Source organism: Sminthopsis crassicaudata, chromosome 3 (genome assembly GCF_048593235.1).
Source record: "Sminthopsis crassicaudata isolate SCR6 chromosome 3, ASM4859323v1, whole genome shotgun sequence".
Lineage (NCBI taxonomy): Eukaryota > Metazoa > Chordata > Mammalia > Dasyuromorphia > Dasyuridae > Sminthopsis > Sminthopsis crassicaudata.
The window spans coordinates 613,268,043-613,288,042 of record NC_133619.1 but is presented as its reverse complement, the minus strand read 5'-3'; the positions used below and the strand labels follow the sequence as shown (position 1 = coordinate 613,288,042).

Sequence of the window (20,000 nt, the reverse complement as noted above, 5' to 3'; positions counted from 1 at the left end):
AGTGTTCAAAGAAGGCTCACATTTATTCTAAGTCAGGGAAAATTAGGATTCACACCTACAACATGTGGTATAGTGATCTAAATCGAGTTTTTCATACATGTGTGTGCATGTGTATGGGCGTCACAGCCCCTTTGTCAGTCAGACAACATGTAGAACTCTTTCTCCGCATAACACTTTAAAATGCATTAAATGAAATGCACAGGATTGCCAACAAAACTAACATTATTGAAATATAGTTATAAAAATATTTTTAAAAGTCCACAGACCTCACACTAAGACCCTCTTGTGTAAATAAAAACTACCCCCTAAAATGAAATCTCTTAGAAAGAAACAACATAGAGTTTTGCACTCAAAAATGATAAAAGTATAGACTTCCAAGTTTATATAAACTAAATTTGGGAAAGATGTGGAGAACAATATGGTAAGATCACTTGAAAGTACATGCCAATTGTCTACCTAAGTGTTGAAAGAACATGGAATCATGGAGTTTTCAGAGTTGGATGAGGGAGTCAGGTAACCTTCCTTGAGGACACAAGGTTTTGATGTCAAGGAAGGTTGACTTGGGTGGAGATGGTAGACATCTCCCTAGACATCTTTGGGGAGTAAGTAGGGTGATTTTTGTTCCCCATTTGGCTCAGAGAGGTTGTATGAGTTGATCCAATACACGGCAAATTCACGGCACAACTGGGATGGGAATCCAAGCTCCTGACTCCAACTTCAGGGATCTTTCCATTATATTGCACGGTTTTCCTAGAGAAGTTATGGGACAAGTCAATCAGGAGGAGAAATCAGTTTCCCTATCCATGGTTTTCCAGTTCCTTCTGAAGGATACTTTTTTGCTTTTTTTTTCCCAATTGGGAAAAGAGAAAACGTATCACAACCCCCACCCCCACCCCCATCCCCGAAGTGTGATATCTGAGTCGCCAGAGGCCCCCTACCCCGCCTCCCTCCACCCCTTAGCCCTTGGCGGGCCCCTGGGACTCAGCAGCCAGAAGCCTCCAAGCAGCTGTTCTCCAGGGCACATTCCACGAGGCTTTCTCATCCCAGCCTCCTGGCAGCCTCCAATGCTTCCCACCACTTTTAAGCCTTGCCGCCCCTTGTAAAATTTTCTGGCTATCAGAGGGGATCTTTTATTGGCTTGTGGGAGCCGACAACATGTGTCAATCAAGTTCTGGGGTAAAGGGGGGCGAAGGGAAGGGACCACAGGACAAACAGGCCCCCCAATATACCAGTATGGGGCAGAGTTTGGGTGACCACCTGTCAAGGATGCTAGAGAAGAGATTTCCTGCCCTGAGAAAGTGCAATCTCCCTGGTCCCAACTCTGAGAATCTAGGATGATGGGATCTTTTTTTTTTTTCTTTTTTTCCCCCCTCAATAGCATTTTATTTTTCCAAATACATATAAAGATAATTTTCAACATTCCTTTTTCTAAGTTTTTATATTGCAAATTTTTCTCCTTACCTCCTCCTTTCCCCAAGATGGCAAATAATCTGATATAGGTTAAACATGTGCAATCCTTTTAAACATATTTTCATATTTGTCATGTCGTGCAAGAAAAATCAGACCAAAAGGGGTCCGAGAAGGAAAGAGCAAACAGTGAAAATACTCTGCTGCAATCCACATTCAGTCAATGAGATTTTTAAAAACAGATTTTCATTGATAGCTTCTATTTTTACACGTCTAAATTTCTTCCCATATCCTACCCTTTTCCCTCTCAGAGAGCCGAAGAATTTCTAAAAGAAAAGGAGGAAGGAGAGGGGGGAAACATTCAGCAAAATCAATCGACAATGAGATTATATGATTTGAAGCTTCTATTGTGATGTGAGGAAACAGGACTGGATATACAGGCAGAAAACCTGGGTTTTGCTCCTTAGGGAGCAACTATTTGAGTACCCCGAGGCAAGGCACTAAAAACTGCCTGACACGTAAATTGCAGGTGTTGGACAAGATCAAAAATTCCTCACCTGGGGTCTGAGGATTGTTGCTGTTGGGGTTTCGATGGCTGTGTTTTAATAGAATTGGCTTCCTTTGTCATCTTCTGGATTTTATTTAATGCATTTAAAAGCCTAATTCTGAGAAGAGGTCCATAGGCTTCCTCTGCCTGATTCTCACAGGAGTCCAGGGCCTACAAAAAGTGATTTCGGTGCTCTTCGAAGTCCCTCCCAGTTTGGAATTCTATTTACTTGTTCAACATTTATTAAATACACACTATGTGTCAGAAAAGCAAATTCACTTTCTTCATCAAGGATTCGGCATTCTTTTGGGTTTTTCACTCTTGTCCAATTCTCCATGACCCCATCTGAGGTTTTCTTGGCAGAGATACTGGAATAGGTTTGCCATTTCCTTTTCTAATATCTCTTACAGATGAGGAAACTGAGGCAAATCAGATTAAGTGACACATTCAGGGTCACACAGTCAGGGAAGTTTTGGGCTCAGATCTTCTTGACTCCAGGCCTGGCACTCTATCCATTGAGCCCACCTCAATTCCCAAAATTCTATTATACTAATTATTGGAATTATATTGTGTTATATCTATATTATATAATTATGATTATTATTATAACTATATAATTATAATCATTATTAGATTAGGTGGATAAGTAGATTACAAAAACATGTTAATATTGCATAGAAATAATATAATATTTAATAACAATAACACCTTTATTTATTGAGAGAGCTTTAACATTTGCAAAGAACTTTGTGAATATGATAGAATTTTATCCTCATTACAACCTAAGAAGCAGGTACTATTATTATCCCCATTTTACAGATAAGGAAATTGAGGCAGACAGGAATTAAGTGACATGTCCAGGAAATTTCTGAGGCTAAATTTGATCACCCGACTCCAGACCTGGCAGTCTATCCACTGAGCCACTTGGCTGTCCAACATTCTATTACTAATAATGATTACAATATGATATATTACAAAAACATAATATAATATTGTTTTACATAGAAATAATATATAATAATAACAATAACAACATTTAGTATTTATAGAGGGAGCTTTAATGTTTGCTTTGCAAATATTATAAAATGTTATCCTCACCACAATCTGGGGGGTAAGTACTACTATTATGATTCCCATTTTACAGATAAGGAAACTGAGGCAGACAGGAGTTGGCCTAGAATCACACAGCTACTAAGTGTGGCTTTGCCCTCAAGGTTAGAGGAAGGAATACACACAAATGGAAAATTTAATATTAGATGCAAAGCAATTTCCAGGTGAAGTGACTAGCACTGTGAAGAATCAGAAGATTCCTGAAGAAGGGGGACCTTGGGCTGATCTTTGAAAGAAAATAGGGACTTTTTGAGGTAGAGATAAAGGAGGGAGAGTATTCCAAGCAGAGAGGTACAGCTTGTGCAAAGGCACGGAGGTAGGATAGTGTATATAGAAAACAGCAAGAAAAACAATTTGTCCAGAGTTCATAAAAGAGGTTGTCTATGAGCTTGAGAAAGAGAGCTGGAGGATTGTAAAGACCAAAGCTAGGAGTTTGTATTTTATTCTTTTAGCAAAAAGGAGTCACTGGAGCAGTTGTTCCTAACTCTATGATTAAAATCTTACTATTCAGTGCTGTCTGTGATTCCAAGATTCTCTGTTTCTCTAGATTTCTATGATTCTAAGTTTCCAGGGTTCTAATGTTCTAGGGGGATACTTAGTTCCGTTCTAAGAAATTCCAATGGTGACTAGTCTCACCTACACTAGCAGATATGTCATTCCTCGCCCCCCTCCACCCTCCCGCCCTTTCCCTCCAGGTCAGTGGGAGCCCCCCCCCCAAGGGGTAATGAGATCCTTTCACAAGGGGCTCCTTGAGGGCTGGCCAGACCTGACCCACGCCCCAGCAGGAGCGGCCTCCCTTTGAAGCCGGCCCCACATTACATGGTCTTTCCCCTCGATTTGGCTGATCTGCCAATAAAAGGATGCCTACCCTCAGCAGGAAGCCTGACCCACCTGTGGGAAGTAGAGGAAGGAGGAGGGGAGGAGCAGAGGCGGGGGGCCGGGGAGGGGGTGGTTCATAATGTTAGCTGTAATAGTATTTTTCTCTAGGGGGTGTTTTAATTTTTATTTTCTCAGGGGACTGCCCAGCATGCACCTTCCCTGAAGGACAATAAACCCAGCCGTGTCCTGAGTGGCTGGCTGGCTGTCTCTCAGTGTTTCCGTGTGAAACACAGACTCTTGGGATTGATCTGGTCCCAAGCCAATGTGAACGGCCCTCATGTGCTTAGCTGAGCATGAAGAAATACCATTCTTATTCCGGTCACAGAGTAGGTGCTTAATAAACACTTGTTGATTGATTAATTGATTGATCAACAATAGCAGACAACAGCTTGCAGTGGTAATTTGATTTGCTTAATAGCCATCCAAGTTCCCAGACAACTTTTATAAACCAAATTCCATTTTCATTTACGGCCTTAATCCAGCTGGGCCTCAGTATACTCATTTCTAAAATGGGATGGGGGCTACATGGCCTCTCAGACACCTTCCATTTGTAGGTCTTGTGTGTCTAAGTATGTTATGGAATTCCCTATTTAAGGATGAATCATTTTCTTAAGTGCATTTGCTTAAAGTGGAACTCACTTATATTTTAAATGGCTAGTAGATTCCCAGAATGCACTTCTATGCACAAATGAATTCCTCACTGGAATTCATTGTATTGGAATTTCTAAAGCAAAATTCCCAGAAATCCTAACAATTATTGATGAAAGCTTGGGTTTTTACAAAGGCGAATGGGATGACCTAAGCACTAGGGGCCAAGTCGGGGCAGGGGAGGGTGCCAATTTAGGTATCATTGTTCTGGGCTGAGACTTCAGAGAGGCTTAGGGAGAAGATCAAGGGAAGGAATGGGAATCAGAAAATTTCAGAGATGGGAGGGCCCTTAGAACCAGGAATGTCAGAGCTGGGAAAAACATCAGAACACTGAAGTCAGTAAGTCAATGGTCTACAAGAATGTGGGAGCACAGAATGTCAGAAGTATTGACTAACCAAACCTCTCCCCTAGTGCAATAAACTGCTCAGCAGCATCCTTGAAAGGTGCTAGCCTGTATCTGAGTATATAACATTGTATATATAATATATAGTAATAGTAATGGTTTGCATTTGTATCTTATTTTAGGCAATTAGGGTTAAGAGACTTGTCCAGAGTCACACAGCTAGCAATTTTTTTTTAATTAATTTTATAATTATAACCATTTTTGACAGTACATATGCATAGGTAATTTTTTTTACAACATTATCCCTTGTACTCCCTTCTGTTCCGAATTTTTCCCCTCCTTCCCTCCATCCCCTCCCCTAGATGGCAGGCATTCCCATACATATTAAATAATAGTATATCCTAAGTACAATATATATATGTGCAGAACCGAATTTTGTTGTTGTTGTTGCAAAGGAAGAATTGTATTCGGAAGGTAAAAATAATCTGGGAAGAAAAACAAAAAAATGCTCAGTTTACACTCATTTCCCAGTGTTTCTTTTTCTGGGTGTAGCTGATTCTGTCCATCATTGATCAACTGGAATTGGATTAGCTCCTCTCTATGTTGAAGATATCCACTTCCATCAGAATACATCCTCATACAATATCATTGTTAAAGTGTATAATGATCTCCTAGGTCTACAGCTAGCAAATGTTAAATTTGAGGGAAGATTTGAATTCAGATTCTCCTGACTCCAGGGCTGGTACTCTAGCCACTGCACCATCTTGCCACCCCCATTTGTATAGTGTTTTATAGCATTTTACAAACATCTCTTTTTATCCTCCCAATAACTCCAAGAGGTAGATGCTATTATTATTCCCATTTTACAAATGAGAAAACTGAGTCAGAGGTCAAGTGATTTGCTCAGGGTCACACAGCTTAGTAAATGTCAGAGACTGGATAGCTTACCAGCTGCCTATATCCAAGTGATGGAGAGCTTAGTATTTAACAAAATAGCCCATCTGGTTGTTGGGTAGCCCTGATTATTAGGAAGCTTTTCTTTATATTAAACCTAAACTAGCTCCCTGTAACTACCTTGCTCCCCCCTACCTGAATTCTGCCCTTTGCACTATACAGAGTAAGCAAGTACTCTGTACACCCTCCCTAGGATGGCAAGGAAACAGACCTGGTGAATGTAAGCAGAAAGGCCTATTGGCCCTGGTCCAAAGTGGAACAATAATAGAGAGGAGCTTGTTTATCACGACCCAAGGCTAAGATACCCAAGAGATTTTGTTTGCATTAAAAATGGCTTAGTGGCTAAACTTCTGCCTTGGAAGGAGGAACATCTGAATTCAGATCCTTCCTCAGACACTAATTGTGTGACCCTTAGGAAGCATTTGACTTCTATATGCCTCTGTTTTCTTGTGTGAAAAATGGAGATGATAATAGCACCTTCGAATGAGGCTATAATTGTAAAGCTCTCTAAAGCCTTAGAGCATTCTATCAATACTTTTATTATCATTAATTGTAATAATCAATTATATTATATATATATATATTATTGCACATTTATGATATAACTAATGATCATAAATGAATATTGCAAAGCAGCATGGGTTGGTGGAATGAGGGCTATTCTTTGAATCAGGACAAGTATCCTTGCATCCAGCCTCTGACACTTACTCCCCGTATGAATGGGGAGGTGTCCCAGCCTCTCTCTGGTTTCCTTATTTGTAGAATAGGAATAGTTACTTGCATTACCCAGAATACTGACTACAGTACCCATTCCACAGAGCTTTGGGGAAAATAGTTTGTAACCCTTAACTCATCATAGAAACATGACTTCCTATTATTAACAAGATGTTATTCACACAAGAATATGTAAGAGGCAAAGCTGTAACTAGGGTGAGGCAATCAGACTCTATTCCCAGGGATCAATAACATTTACACTTTACTTTCCACCCTACCCCCATATATTCTACAATACAGAGACGCTGACCTCTCTGTTGTTCTGTTCACCCAGTACTCCATCTTGACTACAGGAATTTTCTGTGACTGTCTTCCCTACCCAAAACTCTTCTCATCTCTGCTTCCTGGCTTCCTTCAGGGCTGCATTAAAGTCTAAACTTTTGCAAGAAGCTTTTCCCACTCCTCTTCAATTTTAGTGTCTTTCCACTTTGATTACCTCCAATTTGTCCTAACTGTATCTCATTTGCTCATAGTTTTTGGTCTGTTGTCTCTTCCGTTGGACTGCGAGTTCCTTGGGAACGGGGATTGTCTTTTGCAAGGTGCCTCATGTTTACAAAGAGACTTGTTGGTTTTATTTGACTTCTTTAGCTTAGCAGAAACAACTGAGCATAGCTATCATTTAGAAAGAATAATTGCTTAAAATAAGATGCTATTAGCATCCTCCCTGACCCTGGTCCTTTCTTGCTCTCCCATTCTGCAACCTCCACCTAACATCTGGTACCTTAGGGCACCTCTCCCTCATGGGGCCTTGTGTCCTTTCCCTCTCCATGGCAAAAAGTCCTAGCCTTACAGATTTAAAGCTGGACAGAATCAAAGAATCCTAGTCCGGTCTCATTATTTTTACAAACAAGTAACTAGCTTCAACAAGGGAAAGTGACTTAAGATCACACAGGTAGTAAAGTGATAGAACTGGGATTTAAATCCAAGTCTTCCTGATACCGAGTCTAGCACAATATATCATGCTGGATGTTCTCCCTGAATGCTAGAGGCAATGTTTTACATACAGTAAGTGCTTAATAAATGATGTGTGAATTGTAAATTGCCAAGTATAGAGGGAAAGGAGATAAAAGAAAAGAAGGAGGAAGGAAATAGTAGAGGAAAAAAGAAATATGGAAGGAAAAATAAAGGAAAGAGCTAAAAAAAAAAAGTCATTTCCCCCTTGCACTCTTGTTTCATCATATGTAAAATGGGAGTTTTCTCTCTGTCCTCTCAACTCCAGCACTTGGTTTTCTCTCTGTTCAAGCTTCTCTGTTTAAAAAAAAAAAAAAAAAAAAAAAAGTTGTAGAGAAAAGAAGTCTTCACTCTTTGCAATTCCATCTTGTATTTATTTGTTTGTTTGTTTTTCATTCATTCATTTATTACCATAACATGTTGTGAAAGAAGACATAGATCTAAAGGGAGGAAAAAAGAAAGTACAAAATAGCATGCTTTGGTCTCTGTTCAGACATCAGTTCTTTCTGTGGAGGTGGATAACATTTTTCACCAGGGTCACTATTGCCACAGAAAGCTAAGTCACTTATACTTGATTTCTATACAATGTTGCTGTTAGTGTGTACATTGTTCTCCTGGTTCTGCTCACCTCACTTTGAATCAGTTCATCTAAGTCTTTCCAGGTTTTTTCTAAAGCATCCTGCTCATTATTTCTTATGGGACAATAGTATTCCACTACATTCATATACCCCAACTTGTTCAGCCTTTCCCCAGTTGAGGAGCATCTCCTCAGTTTCCGGTTCTTTGCCACTGCAGAGAGAGCCCCGATAAGTATTTTAGAACATATGGCTTTTTTCCTTTTTCCCTGATCACCTTGGGAAACAGACCTAATGGTGATACTGTTGGGTCAAAAACCATACAAAATTTCATAACTCTTTAGACATAATTCCAGACTGCTCTCCAAAGTGGTTCCATCCATGGTTCTTATTATTCTCACAAATGTTGAGAGATACTTGTTACCATATGAATTTAAGCAAGTTATAAACCCCCTGGGCCTCAGTTTCCTCCGCTGTAAAATGAGGGACTGGACCCAGAGTCTTAGTTAGATAACTTCCAGCCACAGAGATAGGAAAAGCTAGAAGCAGGATTTGATTGAAAGCCAAGTCTTCCTGACCTAATTCTCTGTCTACAGCACCATGCCAGGATCATAGTACAAGTCATGTATGTATGTGTATGTGTGAATGTGAGAGAGAAAGAGGGGGAAAGGAAGAGAAATGGAGAGAGAGAAAGAGACAGTGATGGGACAGGGAGAGAGAAAGATGGAGAAACAGAGAGTGACAGAAAGAGACAGAAAGGAAGACAGAGAAAGAACAAGAGACAGAAAGGGAAGGGGGAAGAGAGAAACAGGGAGATAAATACAGAGAGAAAGGGAAAGAGAGGGGGGAACGAGAGGCAGAGAGAGTAAGAGACAGAAAAATAGGGAATGTGAAGATTATATATATATATACATACATACATACATACACACATCAGATATTTTAAGATTAAATAAGAACCATCTTCATTCTAGGGAAGAAAGAAAGACTTCCTGGGGAATGAATCATTGTAGTAGACCCTTGAAGGACAGAAAGCAAAATACCAAAGTATTTATTAATGCAAAGGGGAAAATGCTTATCAGTTCAAAGGTGAAATGATCCCACTCCTCTTTATGCTCTCCTGGGGGAGATAAGGTGAGCTTCTGCCCATTTTTCCTATGGAGAAGCAGAGGCCCTACCCAGGATTGTGGTCAATGTTTCAGTTCGAATCCCAAGCTAGCCAGGGATGCTGGGTGCAGGTGCTGGCCTGGTCTTGCCCAGGCACTGCCTGTCTAGCCCAATTCTCCCCCCAGAACCATTCCAAGGGGCCTCTGGGGCCGTGGGAAGCTGGGGGAGGGGAGAGCATGGCCTCTGCCTGCCTGGCTTGCACTCTAGAGCTGGCTCCCGACACCCTCTGCCTTGGATGTGAAACCTAATCAGGTCTCACCAGCAGCTGCTCTTTCAGCTGGCTCAAAAGCTTATCCTGCTCCTCCCTCCACAAGGGAGAAAAAAATAAATACAGGAGATCAGTGGGGAACCCTAAACCCAGGGCCCTGCGATAGGTGGGGGGGCATAGGGCAGGAAGGGGTTTCCCCACTCAGTGGAGGGAAGAAAGTTGAGGACCAGTGAATTAATCATGTCTTCTCATTATGGGAGCATGGGAGGGGACAGCAGGGCACCTTTGGGATTCCAGACTAGCTGTGTGACATTGAGCAAGTCACCTAAGACTCAGTTTTCTCATCTGAAAAGTGAAGGGAGTTAGACAAAACATCCGCTCCAAAACTGGGGTGCGATGGCCATATGCTTACTACAACCTCGTGCCTCCAGGCAGGATTTTGCATGGATGTAATTCACCTGGTACAGGTGACTGACCCTCAGGGGAAAGTTTCACAAGGGGCACAGGGCTTAAAATCAAGGGACTTTGGGTCCAGTGTTGGCTCAGTCACTTACTAGTTGTGTGACAAAAGGCCCTCAAAGGGAGGAAAGGGGTGAGAGGGAATTTAGGTGATTCCAAAAGTCCAGCTTTGACATGCTTTTCTAAGATTCCTTACAGATTTGACAAAAGGTCATAGGTTTGTAGGTTTAAAAATGGAAGGAATCCTAGAGGCTGAGTAGATGCATTCTTTATTCTAAAGGCCCTCCCAGCTCTGACCTCCTGGGTTCTAGGGCTCCTCCCAGTTCTGACATTCTGGGTTCTAAAGGCCCTTCCAGCTCCAATATCCTGGGTTCTAAGGGTCCTTCCAGCTCTGATAGTCCAATTCTAAGGGCCTTCCTTGTTTGGACTTTCTAAGACCATGACTTTGACTTTGCTTTTTCCATGTCATCACACTACTCTTCTTCTATTTCTCTGCCAATACTTTCTGGCCCAGCTATTGGACAAGATATATGGGTAATTTTTTTTTTCATTAGTATAGATGGGTCAACTTGAACCAACTCAGTTGTCTTCACAACCCACCATTATCAGAAGTGAAACATGTGCCCAAATGTAATTTTCTTGTTATGATGGGGAGTGAGAGTGGTGGGGAGGGAAGGGGGAGGGAAGCCACCCCACATAGGGTCTTGGAGTCTGAAGCAATGGATTCCAGGATTGGCCCTTCAATCAGTTAGCTGAGGAACCTCTTTGGGCTTCAGTTTCCTTCTCTTTAAAATGAGAGTGATGATATTCCCACCACCTAATTCACAAGAGAGGAATCAGGGTACCTGAATTCAAACGTTGCTTCTGCTATTTTGATAAATATGTGATGACAAGCAGTTTACTCCTTCTGGAAGTTCAGTATTCTTATTGATAAAATGAGAAAAGGGTGAAATTATTTTTAAGGATTATTCCAAATCCAAATTCTATGGTCCTAGAAATAAAATAAAAGATGGAGAGCACTTTATAACTAGCTTTGGCTCTGCTTTCCTTTCCTTAGAACCTATCACTATCCCTCAAGCACTCCTGGGTCCAGTCAAACTGGTCAGCTTAGTCCTCAATCAACCAACAAATGAGGTTCTAGGAACTGTTTGATTGATTGACCTTGTTCTTCCTCCCACTTGACTTTCCACTTTCCATCTCCCATCACCACTAGCTATCCCTCATACTTCTCTAACTCATTCTTTTTTCTTTTTTTTGTTTCTTTCTCTCCTTTTCTCTTTCTTTCTCTCTGTCTTTCTCTCTTCTATCACTCTTTTCTCTCTTCCTCTATTTCTCTCTCTCTTCAACCCCAATTCTCTCCCTTCTCTCTACTTTCTCTCTCTTCCACCATTCCTTTCTACCTCCCTCTTCCCCCGTCCCTCCCTCCTTTTCCCTCTCCTCTTTCCTTCTTTCTCTCTCCCCTCTCTTCATTCTTCTCTCTCCCTCCTTCTCTTCTCTCTCTCTTTTCTCTCTTCTCCTCTCTCGCTTCCTTCATCTCTTTCTCCCTCTCTTTTCCTTCTTTTTCTCCTTTTATCTTTCTTCCTTTATCTTTTCTCTCTTCCTTTTTTCTTTCCTCATTCTCCCTCTCCTCTCTGTCCCTCCCTCCCTCCCTTTCCCTTCCTATACCTCATCTTCAAAGTTCATCCTAAATCCTGTTTCCTTAGTAATGTTTTTCTCCTTGCTCCTAGAGCCTTCTGACCAAAATTATTTTGCCTATAAAAGTTGATTTTAAATATATCTATTTGTGTGACTGCCTAGCACATGATAGAATGAAAACTTGTTGAAGGCAAGGACTTGTGCCAGTCTGTTTCTGTTTGCCAGTGCCCAGCACATAATGAGTATTTAATAAATGCACAAAGGGTGATGTAAATATGAGCATCTCCATGCCAGACCTTCTGGATGGCCAATAAGGAAAGCAGGCTGCTTTGCTCTGGTTACCAGCTAATGTTAGCCTGGTGTCCAGGATCCTGAGAAAGGTTGGGAGGTGGAAGTGAGGGCAGGTTCCTTAATGCTCACATCTCATCCTCTGTCCCCCTCCCTTCTCATCCTTCTCTCCCTCCCAGGTGTGGTTCAGTAACCGTAGGGCACGGTGGCGCAAACAGGCAGGTGCCAATCAACTTGCAGCATTCAACCACCTTCTCCCAGGAGGCTTCCCACCCACGGGCATGCCCACAATCCCACCATATCAACTGCCGGACTCCACCTACCCCAGTACCACCATTTCCCAAGGTGAGTCAGGGCCTAGGGGTTATCAAGTATCCCTTTCCCATCTTCTTCTTCTGGTCTTCCTCCTGTGCTCCCCCCTTCTCCTCCCTCAGTTCCCCCAGGACCCAGCACCTGCTGCAGCAGATCTTGTCCCGGAACCATGACGTCAAACAGCAGCTGTGGCCACACAGGACCAAACCGCTCCAAGGAAGAAGTACTAAAGGCCTGGCCCAGCCTCCAGATGTTTCCAGGGCATCTAGCTCTTTGGCAGAGAGCAGCCCATTGCTCAGGGGACCTGACAGAAACATTTCTCATCTGGGAATTTGGCATTGTGGACAGACACAGCTTGAGCTATCCTGGAGGAGGGGCCGGGATGGGAAGGCTGGGACAATTTGTCTGCACCATTTAGTCTCCCAAATCTACAGCAGGTGCAAGAAAAATAAAGCTTCTGGTTTATTAAATCCCCTGGAGTTGGGATATCTGTGAGGATCTCATTCACACAGTGGCTTTGGATTCATGAGAATTTGTTAAGTCTGCTTAGGAAAGGCGGGTTCCTTTTCATAGCTGGGGCTCTACTGGTTTGGAGTTAGAAGGCCTGAACTGAATCTCAGCTTTGGTGTGTACTCTGTTACCTCAGATAATTTACTGATCCCCCAATGGGATTCAAATTTCTTCAGTATAAAGTAATTGAATTAGATTACCTTTAAGAAACTTCCTCCTTTAAAAGCCTGAGTTCTTTGATCACCTCTCACCTCGGACAAACTATGTTCTAATGGTCTCCCAGCTCTGACATTCTGTGTTCTAAAGGCCCTCCCAGCTTTAGCACTATACATTCCAAGGCCTCTTCCACCCCTAACATGCTTTGGTCTCATAATTCTAAGGCATCTCCTGGTCTCTTGGCAGATGGAGGAAGCACCGTACACAGGCCCCAGCCCCTCCCACCATCCACCATGCACCAGGGGGGTCTTGCTGCAGCTGCCGCTGCTGCGGACACCAGCTCTGCCTATGGGGCCCGCCACAGCTTCTCCAGCTACTCTGACAGCTTCATGAACCCGGCGGCCCCCACTAACCACATGAACGCTGTCAGCAGTGGACTGTCTCCCCAGGTATGTACCATCACTCCCACGTCGTTTCTCATTTTTCCCAGGACTCTTATTCCATTCAGAAAGGGAGATATCATACTTGGACAACACCATTGGTGCAAGGTACCTCCTAATGAGACAGAGATGTTGTTGACTGGTGGAAACAAATGAATGGGTGATCCTGGGCAAGTCCTTAACCATGGTTTGCCTCAGTTTCCCCATCTGTAAAATGGGAATAATATAGTACCAATCTCCAGGATTTATATGAGGATTAAATAAGATAATATTTGAAGAAAGACTTAACACAGTGTCTGGCACATAGTAGACACCCTATAAAAACCTTCCCTCTCACTTCCCATCTTATTTAAAGGTTTTATTGAGGGATGAGATGGACAGAGTCTGCCCAGAAGCCTAAAGTCCTTGGGCATTTTCAGGAAATGTAGACTGTGTGTCCATGTGTAGACCTGTAGCTTTTGATGCTACAGGTTATGTCTGGTTGTGGTGTTGACAGCTGTCTCCTGGTCTCTTCTTAGTTTTTCTGGATCAAGTTTCTGTACTTGTTGGTGTTTCCTATCAGCCAGGTACCAAGCAGCAAATATTTATGTAATGAATTGAATCCAGGTCTTATTAGGAGCCCGTTAATCCATTCCTCTCACCCAGCCTATTCACATGGTCCTTACCAAAGAATCAGTTTTATTTTGTGCTGCTCTACTTGACTTCCTAAATAGTTAACCAATGAAAAGAAGGCCTAATGAGGGCATTTCATTTGGTGATGGAGTCGTCCCTATGTTGTTCATAGAATGTTGCTTGTTGTTGGGGGTCTGGGACTAGAGCCTTTTATACTTATCCCCTTCTCCTAACCCCATTGTAGGGTCTGCAGTAACCAAAAAACCAGTTACAAAGGATCTTGTTATCCAGGAAACAATACAACAAGGGTCCATAAAACTGGAGCTTTATCCTAACCTTGCCTTTTGGAATTATCCCATTGGAAATGTTGATTGGTTGCCTGAATGAATGGGGGAGAGGGACCTGGATCTCTGCTCCTGGAGGATGACCTGCCCTAGACACAAGTTAGGATTGCTTTAGATGGTGAAAGTGAGAGGTTGTTACAGGTGACTTTAAAGCAACTTCTAAATCCATATTGGGTTACCAGTCATTTCTTGAGTTTCCAAGGCAATTTTTTCTCTACATTTTCTTTTATTTATTTTGAAGTTTATAAACATCAATAAACAGAAACATTTCCATATACACCATGAACTCCACTTGAAATTTGGTTTTAAGGATTAAATTTAACCCAGTAGTACCAACAATTTTGTTCTCCTAGTCTATGTTCCCTCCTGAACTTCTTCCCTTTCCCTTTCTCTTTTCTGTGTATTTTGGATGTTTCGTTGATGCTTCTTTTTTACTCCTTTTTTTTTTCTTACCCTTCTTACATGACTTTTCCTCAACAAATAAAAATTGTTACATGGTCTATATCATGTAAATAAAATTGTTACATGGTCTATACCATGTAAATAAAATTGTTACATGGTCTATACCATGTAAATAAAATTGTTATATGGTCTATATCATGTAACAATTAAGTATAAGTAAATTCACATATTAATTGCATCTGAAAATTTGTCTTATTCTATCCCTGTAGTCCATCGCCTCTCTGCCAGGAGATGATTGGTATTCTTTATCATCGATTCTTTGGAATTGTGATTGGCCATTGAATTGATCACATTTCCTAAGTCTTTCAAAGTTATCTTTACAGTGTTGTTATTGCATTCATTGTTCTCCTGGCCCTGTTTACTTCCTTCTGCATCTGTTCATATAAGTCCTACAATGTTTTTCTGAAGCCATTTCATTTATCATTTCTTTTAACACAATAGTCTTTCATAATACCCATAAACAGTAATTTGTTTAGCCATTCTCTAAATGATGGGGGGGAATCCCCCTTAGATTTCAATTCTAGGTTACAACAAAAAAAAAGTACTATTTTGAATATTTTGTGGATTGCAATAGATTTTTTTAAATTACAGCATGGTTTTTCCCTATTATCTACCATGCTCCCAAGTCTTCTCTCCTTGTTATCAGCTGATTAGAGGTCAGGAAATGTAAACTTATTTCCATTTCAGCAAAAGGAAAATGTAAAACACAAGATCTTCCAATCTGTCTGAAACCAAAAATCCAGAGTCTCAACCTTAACTAATATTTAGACTGCTCTTATTGTTCCCTAAAAATGGGACTGCCAAAGTCATATTAATTTTTTTTTAGTTATCCATAATTCTGGATAAATCATGTGCCTTTTCATTAGTGCTTGTAATTTAGTATTCTTCAGATTTCCCAATTGTGATATTTGAAATATTCTCAGGAATATAATTTCCTGGTCTTCATCTAGAGCAATGAGTACTTATTCCTGTGCCATTCTTTCTGTCAAAAAAAAAATTATGCTTTTGGCATGGCAGCCACAGGGCCTGTGCTTTGATTTTACATCTAGCTAGTGGGGATATCCAGGCTGCCCCAAGCCAGTCATACCTCTCACCCCAAAACTCAAGATTTACATTAGGAGGTATAGCCTGTAGAGCTAAGCTTTTCTGATGGAAACTAATTGGTCCCAGTGGGGACTGAACTCATGACCTTGGACTCATTAGCCCTGAGGGCTAACCAGCTGAGTTAACCTTTAGAAGTAGTTGGATAGACACAACAGAAACTCCAGTAAGGATGGGTGAGAGCAGATTGTAAAGACCCAGGAATTGGAGGGGGGTGGGGGGAAATTGGTTCTGCTCCTTATGGGAGACTGTTAGTGTCTAGATAATGTTTGTTGAAAGAAGTATGTAGTGTCAATGAAGTGTTTTTCTTCTGAAAGGAGTGGGGAAGCCCTTGGAACATAGAATTTTAGAGCTGGGAGAACCTTAGACCAGAGAATTTTGGAGCTGGAAGAGTCCTTAGAACAGAGAATATCAAGGCTAGGAGGAATCTTGGAATATAGAATGTCAAGAGCTGGGAGGAGCCTTAGAACAGAGAATGTCAGAGCTGGAAGGGCCCTTGGAATAGAGAACTTATGAACTGAAAGGGACCTTAGAACAAAGAAAATCAGAGCTTTTTAGACCTTAGAGATCATCCAGTTTAAACCTCTGGATCTTAGTATCAAGGAGGGAATGTGAATCAGAGAAATGGAATTTTGAGGCACTTGTGGTATAGGGGAGATAGTGTTGGGCCTGGAATCAGGAAGACCTGCAAATCTAACAATGATGTTCTTGATCCTGGCAGAGATGTAAGTATAATGGTCTTTAGCCAGGGGAATGACATCTACTCATGTCCCACCCTATGTTTCTTTTTTCCATCCCATTTTCTCTTCCTTTTTTCCCTCCTTCCTCTCTTTCTTACCACTACCTCTGCTTCCTTTGTTTTGCTTTTTCCTTTCCTTTGATCCACTTCATTTCCAACCTAGGTTGGATTGCCTCTCCCTATACAATCAACTGATACCCTCCTCCTGCTCCTAGGGGTTAACCATATTGATGCTCAACTTAGTGCAGAACACCCAGTGGCTTAGCTCTCTCTAGCTTACTCTAGAACTCTCAAGCTCAGTTCTTCCATCTCAGCCTCCCTGTTAGCTGAGATTATAGATATGTACCACTAAGCCCAGCTCTTTCTCTTTCTCTCTCTCTCTCTCTCTCTCTCTCTCTCTCTCTCTCTCTCTCTCTCTCTCTCTCTCTCTCTCTCTCTCTCTCTTTTTGTTTTTGGTCTAGCATCAGCTCTAACTTTTACAAAAGTTTGCAAAAGACCTTGACAGGCTAGAGTCCAGAAGGAGGTGATCGGGATAATGGAGATTATACAGTGTAAGCACTGAAAAAAAATAGGGATATTTAGTGTAAAGAAAGAAAACTTCAAGGTGCATGTTTTGGGAGAGAGGAACATTAGTACTGTCTTCTAGTCTTATTATTGGAAGGGCTGTCATGATTAGACTTGTACTTGTCCCAGAGAACTAAAGGGGGATTGGAAAGGGCGAATTACAAAGAGGAACTTTTCTGTCAGACGTTATTTCTCAACAGTGAGAGCTGTCCAACATGAAGATCATCAAGGGATTCCTCTTTCAGATATGGATTGGACTAGATGGTCCCCGAGGTTCTTCCCATGCAGAGATTATGGGGTGATGTCCCAAACAGGAAGGCGTTACTGTGTCCCTCAGCTAGGGTGAAAAGGAGGAGGGCACAGGCTGTGTCTGGCAGTGGCCATCTGTGGCCTTGTGGCTTCCCTAGTGCCCTATCCAGTTACCTCAGGATTGGATGTCGTGGCCAGAACCCCAACAACTTCCATCCTGGTAATTAATTTTGTATAGGGAGGGTATTTTTCAGCCTTGCAGAAGAAAAAAGAAATTAGATAGGAAATCAGCTGATCTGCTGATCATCTCCACCAGAACCCTGCAGCCAGTCTTGCTTGTTGCCTAAAGGTAAAAAAAAAAAAAAAAGTGTTCCTCCTTGCTCAGGAGATGGGAAGAGGATGATAGAGCTAACCAAGCAAGCAAGGGATGGAGTGGAGGGAAGTTTACTGCTCCTACCACCACTTTGCTCTGCTCTCTTTTTCCCATCAGAATCCAGACCTATTCCTTCTAATTATACAGTGGCCTTTACTCTGAAACAGACCTAGAAATCCTTCCCAACACATTACTTTAAAAAATATTTTCATTTTCAAATATATCATACCCATCTAGCAAACCATGCTTTGAAAAACAAAAAAGGGGAGAGGGGCAGCTAGGTGACGAAGTGGAAGAGCACCAGCCCTGAAGTCAGGAGGACCTGAGTCAAATCTGATCTCAGATACTTAACACTTCCTGGCTGTGTGACCCTGGGTAAGTCACTTAACCCCAATTGCCTAAAAAAAAAAAAAAAGAATGATAAAGAGAAAGAACAAAAGAAAACTTTTCCAAAACCAGGCAATACATTCCCAGATCCTGACATTCCTTTTGATGTTCCGCACCTCCAAGTTGGAAAAAAAAAATCACCCCACTTGTTTTATGAAGATTGAGGTCTAGAGATGTTGTCCAAGGTCACATGACTAATGAACAGCACAGCCTCAATTTACATCTAGTTCTCCTCATAACAGTTTCAGAGAGTCTTCCACTGCAGCAAAGGATTTCCTCAAACTGGCATGGTGTTTTAAGATTTGTAAAGCACTCTTCTCATGAAAAACCTGTAAGGTTGAGAGTATAAGCATTATTCTCCCCATTTTATAGATGAGAAAACTGAGTCTGAACAAAGTCTTCAGTCCATAAGCATTTAGTAAGTACCCACTGTGTGCTAGGCAAAGTTCTAAATACTGAAGATTCCAAGAAGCATTTCCAGTTTCTTACATCAACAAAATTCTCAAGAACTAATGGGGGATGGATCCCTACAAGAACAAGGCAGTCTGGGGGACACATTATACCCCAGAGTAAGAGAAGAGACCTGGAGGAAATAGTCCCCTGTCACAGAGTGGGAGGGAACAAGATCAACAGAGCAGAGACCATATTAGGAAATAATGAAAGACCAGATTAAAGGATGGGGGAGGGAAATGATCAGAATGCCCAGCAATGGCTCATGGATTCTCAGTCTCATATACAGAAGCCAGGTTATTGTTTACTTGGCCCTCTGTGTAAGAACAGAAATTTTCTCTATATCATCTCTGACAGTGAACCTTCGAGATCACTGCACCTAGCACATAGTAGGTACTTAATAAAAGACTATTTTTGTCAGTAAACCATCAAGATTACTACATCCATAACACAGTGTGTTAAGAGTCTGTTCGAAGATATGAAATTCCCAGTAGTAGTTAGTTAATTTGTATTAACTAAATTTCCTTTCCATTGATGGAGAAGAGAAAGGACTATCTATAAAGCACTGGGTTCAATAGGATGGGGATGTGCAGGAGCCAGCCCCTACCAGTTTAAGAAAGATTATTAAATTTTATGTTAGCATTTTACCTTAGAAATGGGTGAATGCTAGTTTTATTGATTGTTTGAACTTAAGAAAGTGATGGAGAAAATGTTAATAATGCAAATTAAACTTAAAAGTGTGCATTGCAAAAAAAAAAATAATAATAATAAGAGCCTGTTCATCTGGAGTCTTCCCAGTTATGGGGAACCTTATATCTCCCGAGCCATCGCTTTCTGCTGTTGAACAGCTCTGTTAGTGATTTTTTCTTTATATAGAACCCTTATCTATCTTATTGCTGCTGATTCTACCTTTGTTGGCCAAGCAGAAGGTCTAATCCAAATTCTACACAATGACTCTTCACTTGATGAAAGTGAATTGCCTCCCTTTCCATCCTACCCCCTGCCCAAGTCTTCTTTTCTCTAAGGGGTTGGGTCTGGTCCAGTGGCCATTTGTATCAGTGGTTCTCAGGAGAGAGGAGAAGCCCTCAGGAGTACAGCAGGTAATTCGGTCTGGAGAAATTCATCTCATAACTGGCTTATTGCTCCTGGTGTCTGAGTCACTCTACAGCCTCATGATAGACAAGGGGGCTTGTATGACTGAACCCCAGGGAGCCATATACTGAACATCTTCTCCAATAGAGAATTGATTATATGGCTCCTGCTGAGGGCAGAGTTTCACCAAAGTAAAAGAAATCAGGATTCCTAAAGATTTCTAGCTAGTCTACTGTCCCTCCTCATTTTAAAAGTCTTGTTCT

General features: G+C 41.5%; 1 protein-coding gene across 1 annotated transcript in view; it reads left to right on the top strand.

The window, feature by feature from the left end:
- The window catches only part of PAX7 (paired box 7), an 81,035-nt gene that overhangs the window by 6,686 nt on the left and 54,349 nt on the right, over window positions 1–20,000 (top strand). Inside the window, exons 2-3 of the mRNA XM_074302564.1 lie at window positions 12,126–12,291; window positions 13,171–13,373. Of these exons, the coding sequence (XP_074158665.1) occupies window positions 12,126–12,291; window positions 13,171–13,373 (369 nt within the window). The remainder of the gene's footprint in view (window positions 1–12,125; window positions 12,292–13,170; window positions 13,374–20,000) is intronic.